The 10,543-nt window shown below is 31.7% G+C and overlaps 3 protein-coding genes across 6 annotated transcripts; all 3 read left to right on the forward strand.

The window, feature by feature from the left end:
* Positions 1–126: 126 nt before the first annotated feature.
* LOC128886894 (crossover junction endonuclease MUS81) lies at positions 127–2,724 on the forward strand. The gene is made up of 8 exons (XM_054142141.1): positions 127–604; positions 668–773; positions 855–975; positions 1,038–1,511; positions 1,576–1,789; positions 1,865–2,077; positions 2,158–2,271; positions 2,340–2,724. The coding sequence occupies exons 1-8, from the start codon at positions 248–250 to the stop codon at positions 2,583–2,585; spliced, it is 1,845 nt and encodes a 614-aa protein (XP_053998116.1). The 5' UTR covers positions 127–247; the 3' UTR covers positions 2,586–2,724.
* Positions 2,725–2,941: 217 nt separating this feature from the next.
* Positions 2,942–5,370, forward strand: LOC128886898 (transcription elongation factor S-II). Of its 2 annotated transcripts, none has more exons than XM_054142145.1 (4): positions 2,942–3,142; positions 3,866–4,043; positions 4,126–4,481; positions 4,563–5,370. In XM_054142145.1, the coding sequence occupies exons 1-4, from the start codon at positions 3,074–3,076 to the stop codon at positions 4,896–4,898; spliced, it is 939 nt and encodes a 312-aa protein (XP_053998120.1). In that variant the 5' UTR covers positions 2,942–3,073; the 3' UTR covers positions 4,899–5,370. The 2 variants fall into 2 exon arrangements, with proteins under 2 accessions (XP_053998120.1, XP_053998121.1); XM_054142146.1 differs by having other exon boundaries at positions 3,009–3,150.
* Positions 5,371–5,459: 89 nt separating this feature from the next.
* LOC128886892 (run domain Beclin-1-interacting and cysteine-rich domain-containing protein) lies at positions 5,460–10,534 on the forward strand. 3 transcript variants are annotated; one of them, XM_054142137.1, is made up of 9 exons: positions 5,460–6,253; positions 6,562–6,713; positions 6,840–7,023; positions 7,098–8,695; positions 8,785–8,967; positions 9,051–9,233; positions 9,312–9,465; positions 9,520–9,743; positions 10,159–10,534. In XM_054142137.1, exons 1-9 carry the CDS (start codon positions 6,074–6,076, stop codon positions 10,169–10,171), a joined length of 2,871 nt encoding a protein of 956 aa, XP_053998112.1. In that variant the 5' UTR covers positions 5,460–6,073; the 3' UTR covers positions 10,172–10,534. The 3 variants fall into 3 exon arrangements, with proteins under 3 accessions (XP_053998112.1, XP_053998114.1, XP_053998113.1); XM_054142139.1 differs by having other exon boundaries at positions 9,537–9,743; XM_054142138.1 differs by having other exon boundaries at positions 9,537–10,534.
* Positions 10,535–10,543: the final 9 nt, after the last annotated feature.

Below are 10,543 nucleotides of genomic sequence, written 5' to 3' on the forward strand. Positions count from 1 at the left end.
CCACAACAATAGCCATAGCACCCATCCTGTTATCGTGGATACGATACTGCTAACGGTCATTCTGGGTGCGCATGCTTGAAAAAACCCGGCCCGGGTTCGTGCGGGGCCAGATCGTACGTGTCGTTGGTGGCAGTTGGTGGCTGTAGGTTGTACTAGGTTATGTTTTAGTTTCGATGAGTTTTGTTTTGGAAGTATTATTAATAAAAACAAAATATCTGAATGTTCTGATACAGAACGGTAATTAAACATGAAACGAATAAAACTTAAGCCAAAGAAACCCAATCCATTGTTTGAGCTTTGGTTGGAAGAATGGAGGAAAGAGGCTGCATCGAAAAGATCCGATTTACAATATCCTCTTTCGAAAGCATTAGCTTCTTTAAAAAAATATCCCTTGCCATTAAAATCTGGCAAAGACTGTATAATATTGCAACATTTTGGCAAAAAATTGTGCTTGATGTTAGATAGAAAACTTGAAGAGTATAAAGCTCTGAATGAAGGATCTATAGATCCTGAAGATATTGTTTGTTTACATTGCGATTACAATGAGGAACGTGCGTCTAACAAAAAGCATAAATCACCAGAAATTACAAAGAATATTCAAAGGGTAAGTGCATTTATATAATAATTTAATAGAATTAATTTAATACGCTCTTTTTTTTATTTTAAGACAGAACTGGCAGTATTTGAAGAATTAGATTTATCATCATGGAATCTGCAAAAGTATGCCATTGTATTGATTTTATATAAGAAAGCACAAAAATCTGGTTCTCCAGGTATTATTCAAATAATATTTTTAATTTTTGCAGCATTGACTCTTTAATGTTAAACTTATATGATTATTGTCATTCTGCTAGGGTTTATGAATGAGGTAGAATTGCTAGATGAAGTAGAAGAATTGTGTGATCATCGATCAAAAGTTTCAATTACAGATTTATTTGATATTGGTTTAATTTCCATGAGAGGTGCACCAATTAGGTAATTAACTGACATCGGCGATAATAGCAAATTTTATATTTATAGAACTGTATCTCCTATAGGTATAACCTTACAGAACATGGAGTAAATATTGCAAAGAAGATATGTGAAATCACTGATATTGATGTAAATTTAATTAATTCTTCTGATTTAAAGAAAATTCAAACATGTTCAAAATTATTGTTTACACAGAAATTAAATAAAAATACAGAAAGTCCTAATGACAGAGATATAAATATAGAAACAGCTGAAGTATGCTATGAAAATACACAGCACAGTTTAAGTAAATTTCCACAAATTTGTAAATCTCCAACTGTAGAATTTGTTGATGATGAAAGAAATACTGAACAACCTGACAAGAGTCCTGTAAAACAGAAATCTAAGGAAAATAATACTGACATAAGGAAACCACAAAAAAAATCAAAAGAGGTTGAAAGTTGTATAAAAAATCATACTGATAATCTTCAAAGAAATATCTATTTAGAATCAAATAAATTTGATATAATACTACTAGTTGATACACAAGAAACTTGTGGGTACGTTTTACTTCATAAACTTTCATATGAATATGTTATGAAGTTAAAAAAAAAATTATTTTAGTGTTAAAACAAAATCACAACATGACGCTACAAAACGGGAATTATCAGAACTTAATACATTGTATGAGGTACGTCATTTAAAAGTTGGCGACTTTGCATGGATTGCCAGATGTAGAACCACAAAAAATGAATTGGTTCTACCTTATATAGTAGAAAGGAAGAGAATAGACGACTTGTGTGCAAGTATTACAGATGGAAGGTTTCATGAACAAAAGGTAGTACAATAATTATTTCTAATTTGTTGTATTTATATATTTTTAAATGATCCTACAGAAAATTGTCTCACACAGTTTCGATTGAAGCAATCTGGTATTGAAAATCTTATGTATATAATTGAAGAGTATGATAAAGGTCAAAGATTAACAATACCACATTCAGCACTGATGCAAGCTTCTATTAATACTCTAATACAAGACGGATTTTCGGTGAAATATACAAAAACCCATAAAGATTCTATGTTTTATTTGTCATCATTAACAAGAATTTTAAATAAAGTTTTTAAAGTATGTAGCTCGTGTTAAGAAATTATTTCAATTTAAAAAATTAATGTACTCTTTCCTGAACCGATTTTCTTTTCTTTTAGAACAAAAATTTGGAAAGCTGCAAAAAGGAAGCTCTTACGCAAATCGATATTTCGAATGATACTATCAGTCTTATGGAATTTAAAGAGTTTAATAAAGCAGCATCTAAGCAGAAGGTATGAAATTTTTATATCATACGATAAATTGAGTAATGCTTGTGCAACTAAACATTTTACTTTTTCAGATGTTTAAAGTAAGCGAAATGTTCATTCGTCAACTATTACAATTAAAAGGAATATCTATAGACAAAGCTTTTGCAATTGTCGAATGTTATCCAACTCCACGAACGTTATTTGATGCTGTACAAGAATCCGATTGCAACGCGGAGTCCTTATTATCGAGTATCCAATTTGGAAGTAAGAAACGTTTGATTGGTGCAGGAATTAGTAAAACACTTTATCAATTATACACAATGAAAAATCTAAATTGATAAATAATATTTTACGTGAGCATGAGTAATAAATTATTATCATTCGAATTTATACTAAAGTTTATTAAAATTAATTATATTTATACATATAATTATGAATTTTATATCATGAAGATGTTTAATAAAACAATAAAATTTACCAGCTACAATTTTATTATTCCTCAAAGTATAATTAATAGTTACATCTTATAACATATGCATTTTTTTCGTAACCACGTGCAAAACAAAGTTTTTTAAAATTCAAATTAATAAATGTTTTTGGATAACTTGTGAGAATTGGTAGCTGTTTATAACCATCTAGTGGTGAGTAAGGTAAATGTTTTCACACGCGACAGTTAAACCTGAACGCGCAACGAGTTGCTACCCAGTATCGAACTCCGCATCGCAAGCCACGGTTACAAGCGTACTCGGGAGTTTGTTGTTCCCTTGTCCCGTGTGTTACATGTGTTTATATTGGTTTTTTGTGTAAAATCTATCAAATTTTCACGATGAGTGCCGAGGAAGAAGTGCTGCGGATTCAGAAGAAATTGAACAAGATGTCGAGCGGTGACGGGACGGTGAGTAAGTGAGTAAAATAAAGATAGTTGTGTATCGTTCGACACATTAGAGCTGCTTACCGAAAACGAAGCTCTCTTTCAAGTTACAATACGATTATTACGATATTGTTTAAACGTTCAACGTGCGCGATTGTATTATTGAAAACAATTTTTGTTTAGGAGGGTAATATTCGTGTGTTCGTTTTTTCTGTGTATAATCGGTGTTTGCGTTATCTAAGGTACTCGATGTATTGTAGAGCTTAAATATCTAGTATTCTAATTTTAACACCTTAATGAAATTTTGCAAAGGTTAAATCAGATTCTCATTATAAACTTTATTTTCGTATGCATTGCATATTCCATTACCTATTTTAGAGGTAAACTCATTATTAAAAATGTTATGTTGTGTTAATTTAGCATTAAAAAATGACCTACTCTGTACTTTGAATGTGTTTATGTAAATTATTGTTCAGGTAAAATTATCTGTTATCAGTACAAACTATATAATTGAATAAAGTTAACCATATGCGTTTTAAAAATAAATGCATGCAGTACGAATATATTAAATTACATAATAAATAACGATAAAAGGAAAAAGAATAAATATCTTTAAGTCTAAATTTGTTATACCATAAGAAGTATTAAGTTGTGATATATATAATTTATATTATAAAATATCAATGACTTATCCTTATTTATATTTTGTTTCTTTGCATTGAATAACAATAAATATTTTAATTGCAGGGTCAGGAACAAGCATTGGAGTTACTCAAAATATTACAGAAGTTACCCGTTGATTTAGAACTTCTGACTAAAACACGTATCGGTATGACTGTAAATGCATTAAGGAAATCAAGCAGAGATGAAGAAGTTATATCGTTATCCAAAACTCTCATAAAAAATTGGAAGAAATTTTTGTCTGGTAAGGAAATAAGTTTATTAAAATAAAAATGATGATTCATTAAGTAAATTGAAATTATACATTAATATATTTCTTCATTTAGGATCCAATAAAGAAAAGGATTCTACTTCCTCGAGCAGTTCAAAGAAGAGAGATGACAAATCAGAGAAAAATAAGGATGATGGAGATCAGAAAAAAGATAAAGATAATATGGATGGAACTGATGTTAAGATGAAAGATGATAAATCTCACAAAGATTTTCAAAGGAAACAATCGACGTTCCCTGCTCCTACTACAACAGATGCTGTTAGACTCAAATGTAGAGAATTATTAGTATCAGCTTTAAGGGTTGATGGAGGTGCTATGGAAGGTTGCGCTAGTCCGGAGGAATTGGCTGAAGAATTGGAGGAAGCTATTTATGCAGAATTTAAAAATACAGATAACAGATATAAAAACAGGGTAAATTTTCAGTTTTTGTATATTTTCGAATTTCTGCGTAAACGAGAAATGTAATTTTGTATGTCTTGTTTAATTCCCTAGGTGCGTAGCAGGGTTGCTAATTTACGCGATGCTAAAAATCCTACTCTTCGAACTAACTTCATTGCTGGTGCAATAACTCCTGCTCGACTTGCCGTTATGACTGCAGAAGAAATGGCGAGCGATGAGATAAAACAGTTAAGAGAACAATTTAAAAAGGAAGCAATCAACGATGCGCAACTTGCTACAGTACAAGGAACGAAAACTGATTTATTAAAATGCGGAAAATGCAAAAAACGCAACTGCACTTACAACCAAGTACAAACGCGTTCAGCTGATGAACCTATGACTACTTTCGTGCTTTGCAACGAATGTGGAAATCGATGGAAATTTTGCTAAATACCATAGCTCTCCACAGTTTTGTCTCATCACCATGAAGGGGAAAATGTATTTCATTCAAGACCTGCCTATTAATCGACACGTATTAGATATAACAAAGAAGCAAGAAAAATATACTACATAACATTTGCGAGTCACAGACTGTACATTGATCGCTTAATGATTTTTTTTTTTAATCACTTAAAGAACTCTGTTTCCATGCAATTGTATATACTGAAATTGTAATTGACTAGACCTCAGCTTTTTAGAGTGTACATCAAACCTAATGGAAAATTCAATAAGTTAAATGGGTCGAGAAGAAATAATTTTCAATTGTATTAATGACAGCACTAGTGCTATTTGAAACTTCACGTGCAAATGATACTAAACTGAAAACAACGTTTCACTTTGCATTGAACAAGTTTGCATAATATCTTACGTATGACAAAGTTCTGAATTGTGGGTACAGTTCTGAAATACATGTATCTGATTACGGTGTAGTATTTTTGCAACCCTTTATTACAATATAAAAGTCAACATTTCATTTTTAAGACTGAATATAATATGTAGTACAGAAGTACAGAATTTTTGTTTCGTAATTTTGGAGTTTAACGTGTTTACATTATTTAATCCATTTGGGAGTAGAGTTGGATGAAACTTTAATTCGATTGAAAATATTCAATTTTAAAGTGTAGATTCGCGTATAGATTCTTTAAATACACCGATAGTTACAGATCAGTTGAGAACATTTTTATCGTAAATTTAATAGTTTTTGCGATTTACCGTAAGGTGTCGCCACTGCAACTCGATTGTTCTGGGCGTATACAACAATAATTTCTAACCTAATATTAATGTGTCATTCGTGTTACTGTGTACTGCATAACTTTCATTCAGTACGTACTTTTAACGGTTTCACAAGTTATTTGTTAGTAAACTTACGCAAGGAAATGAAGTTACATTATTCCATGTGCGTTTAATGACAGCGTACAAATACATATATAGTAAAGTTATTTGTCGTGATGTAACTTTAAAATGAAGTATTTCGGGGAATTAATAGAAGACTCAATGAATATCTACGGTAGCATAAGTTAGCATTTGTACCGTTAGATACTTTAGAAAGGCATTTTATCGAGACTACGATAACTATTGTTAAAGCATAGATCTGCATAGAAAGCAGATGTTTCTCGACCGTCATTATGTGCGAGGACGCCCATATTAAAGAGCAATGGCAACTTTTACAATGTTTACGAACTACCGTAGAATGTTTATTAGTCGATGGTGTTTTAAACGTGTGGAATGTTTACGGTGGTTTAAATCGCCTTCACAATATAATGGAGCGGATATTCAAACATGGCTGTAGAATATTTAATCGAAATGTAAGTTGACGTTCTCATTTGTTTGCTTATGATACGAATTGACTTGTATCGATAACAGTAATTAACAATATTTTCTTTTTTTGCATTCTCTAAAAATGTAAGTTTTCATAATGTGATAGTGCACTTGAATATAATTATCTTATTGCATTGTCGGTAACATTGTTTCGCTTTTGTTTTTATCGATGTTGTTTTGTTTACTTGCATTTTTCGTGTATAACGAGTAACTGATATAATGATGGCAATGAGAAATAATATTATAATGCAACACTGATATTAGATCTAGTTAGAAATAATATTTTTTCTATAAGGGAGAACCAGATTGTTGGATCTTTATTCAAGGGTTAAATTGGTTGCAACCTTCCTTAGCAGTGTCTCCGGTATTGTCTGAAGTAGAAGATTATCTTTCAAATTTACCAGCACGAATAACATCACAAAAAGATATGTTATGGCTATATAAAAGGTAAATATTAAGTTGTACACCTCTGATTTAACATCTAAGTTCCTCTAAATATGTATTACTTTTATATCACGATACATTTATATATTAAAGCTTACATAATACAATTTAAAAATTATTATAATGTAGCTTGGAGAGTCATTCTTTGTCGCACAAACTTTCCTGGCTTTTGTCTGACAAGGAACACTTACTTTCCTGTTTTGAGCCATGGGCATTTTTGTGTCAAGAAAACTTAGCCGAAGCCACGTTATTGTGTTTAAGGGCAGTTGAACGAAGTCAACCTGTGCTACTTACAGAGATTGATCCATCTTTGGTGAGCTTTTTAGGCAAAGCTAAATTTAATCTATTATTTTGTTTAAATCTTTATGTATCCATTTTTTGTTATAGTTTCTGCCTTCTTGGATTTCTCCCAAAACAAGTCCCAGAAGACATCAGAGATCTTCTTCATATCCAATTAATTTCCCTACCACAAATTTCAACATAGCTAGAGATAGAAGCATACCTATTGAAAAATATCAGTTAGAACCATTGAAAATATCATCGGATAATATAGCTATTCAGCATAATGATACCAAATCTGAAGAAAATCATCATGAAATAAATTCCAAAGAAGTTCATGATATACCTTTAAGAACTTGGAATAGTGTTTCTTCATTGACTAAAAATTATAATATTCCTGGAATAAATTTACCTGCACCTTCGTTAGCTACTGCAGACGTTAGTTCAAATAAAAGCAGCAAATCTCAAACCTGCTCAGTTGAATTGTCAAAAATAATTGATGTGAATTATGCCGATGTAACGCAATCCATGTCTACAGTCCTGAATAATAAATTACTTACTAGGCCAAGAACTCCTTCAAGAAAGACAAAACTCAAAGTTAAAATGAAACAAAATCAAATTGCTGATAAATTCAGCGAGGGTTCTGATTCGTTAAATAACGACGACTCATTAGTAAATACAGTAATGGAGTATCATATTCCACCTCTTGCATCAAACGAAAGTAGCACAAGCATTTGTAAAACAAATTCTGCAGAAATTAATATATCTCAAAAACCGAGAAGAAAAGCTTCCTTTTTACCAGGGTCAGCACCCGAATTCAGCGGTTCGTGGAGTTTAGAAATCGAAGGACAAAAAGATATAAGAACACCAAAGAAAAGTTTCATGGAAGATGGAGGAAGTAGCGTTCAACCTATGGCGATAGGATATTTTCCGCGTCCGATAGAGGGTCAAAGTTTAACAAGCTTTTTAGCATCCGCACAATTTTTCAGAGCTAATGCTGAATTGGACAGAGAAAATGCGCACTTCAGTGTCTCTGACGCCATGATAGCTGCTATTGAACAAGTAAAATGTAACAAGCAGTGGTGTCTCGTGGAAGAAGCAGTCGAAGAGAGCGACGAAGAAATAAATAGTTTAAAACAAAGAATACGATTAAGACGTCATCAACGACAAGAAGAGCAATGCAACAGGAGAACCTGGAATCGTGATTTGCTGAGCGATGGAAAAACAGATACGACTACTACTGATCAAAGTGTTAGCCCTTTATCAACTTCATCCGATACTCCATCTGAACCTATTTCTACAGACGACGTGGAAGACCTAGAAATAGACGACGAGTTGAAGGCATTAAAATTAAAATATGCTGGACTTTCCATATCTACGGCATCTTTATTTGCGGAAGCAGAGTATCTGTTTCCATCGTCTCCAGCGCATGGAACAGAATCGACATTGACTGAGGGCAGTATGTCTGCGGAGGGAGTAGCTTTATCGCTCATTAGCAGGTTTAATGAAAAACAGTTACCAAGGGCAAGCGAGTTACAGTGGCTTGTTTCTGAAAAGGAAGCGCCGCAAACCTTGTTACCAATGCCTAAAAGTTGGCCAGTTAATTCAGATGAAGTAGAAAATTCGCAGACAATTCCATTGCGTGGAAATATGGAATGGGCTCCACCGCGACCTCAAATTATTTTCACACCACATCCTCCGCCAGTGTAAGTGTTTACAATTTGAAACGATATCGCAACAGCTTTGGACGCATACACGATTATTGAATTAAATTTGATTGAATTTGTGTATTTAGACGGCGAACTCTTATAGCTAAACAGAATTATAGATGCGCAGGGTGTGGAATGAAAGTTGCAGTGAAATATGCGAATAAATTTCGGTACTGCGAATATTTGGGAAGATATTTCTGTACTGGATGTCATACGAATCAAGTCACATTAATACCAGGAAAGGTTTTATCTAAATGGGATTTTAACAGGTACACATACTTAAGCAGACATACATTTTACACGTATAGAATTGTGTATAATCGTACTAATTTTTACTATTTTTTTCATATAGATATCATGTATCAAATTTTTCGTACAGATTATTGGATCAAATGATGTCAGATCCATTGTTTCAAGTGAACGATTTAAACCCGCTACTTTACAGACGCATCAAACAATTAGATAAAACAAGATTATTACGAACACAATTATTTTTCTTTAAAGACTTCTTGTTTACATGTCGCTTTGCATCAAGGTATGGATTATAATCCTTGTTTTGAGATGTTTGTAATTATGTATTGTGTTTGCAACTCGCTTATTTTTATATTTCTAGCGTTCAGGAAGTATTGAAAAAGGAACCAAATTATATAATAAGTGATCCTCATGTGTATTCCATTCAAGATCTGATCCATGTTAAGTATGGTATTCTACCTATGAGATTACAAGAATTAGTTCAAATGTGCAACATGCACATTATAGGCTGTGAGGTAATACGCTAATACTTTGTCTATCTTATATATCTACATTTTTAATAAAAACAGGTTTTTATTTATTTTAGTTGTGTCATGGTAGAGGATTTGTATGCGAGATATGTTTTTCCAAAGATGTTATATTTCCATGGGAATTATCAAAAGTTCATAGATGTGAAATGTGCGGTGCATGTTTTCATAACGAGTGTAAACAAAACTTCAATAAAGCTGACTGCCCACGTTGTAGACGTTTACACGACAGACGGACATCTAGAGAAGAAACATTTTGACACACGGTAAAGTTGTTTAATGTTACATGTTTGTTTATAGAAATTGAATTCTTACTTTGAAGGATGAACAGTGTGACGTAAGTCGTTAATTCCGAAAAGAACTGTATATGTACTTCTGTTTCTATTTATTGTATTTAATCTAAAATTTGGTAGCTTGTTCGAAACAATCAGAGATTTGTATATTATATTTATATGCGAGTGGATTATATTCTTTTAATTTTGAAATTTTTATATATTTATAGATTACTCGAGTCTGAGAATTTTTAGAAAATAAAAACTTATTTATTGCAACTATATGAATTTCAGATGTAGAAAAGACTGAACAAATGTGATATTTAAAAAATTGTATAACTTATTGCTAAAATATTCCTTAATCGTTTTTTTGTAAGTGTTACATAATTATTCATTTAATATTGTGTAGATTGTTACCATAAGGAAAGAAGATTGAAATACATTAATTATTATGTATTCACTTGTACATTTCTTATTTGAAGCAGTATATAAAATGAAATATCATGGGTATTTTGTATATAATCTTTATTTTTCTAGTAATGAATTTGATAAATTCTTAAAATTAGAAGTTAGGATGTATAAAGTATTGCATGTCATAAACGTTGAATGTAAAATGGCAATAACATTTTAAGTACAACGGGCCTGAAAAGTATTACCTTTATTAAAAAAGCATTATACTAATAGTCGTAAATATAGTGCCTGGTTCTCATTATAATTAAATGTATTGTTTATTTATAAAAATTGTTAATGCAATCGAAGTTTATAATAAAATGTTTTAAACAGTTTATATATGT

This window comes from Hylaeus anthracinus, unplaced genomic scaffold (assembly GCF_026225885.1).
Source record: "Hylaeus anthracinus isolate JK02 unplaced genomic scaffold, UHH_iyHylAnth1.0_haploid 11985, whole genome shotgun sequence".
Classification (NCBI taxonomy): domain Eukaryota; kingdom Metazoa; phylum Arthropoda; class Insecta; order Hymenoptera; family Colletidae; genus Hylaeus; species Hylaeus anthracinus.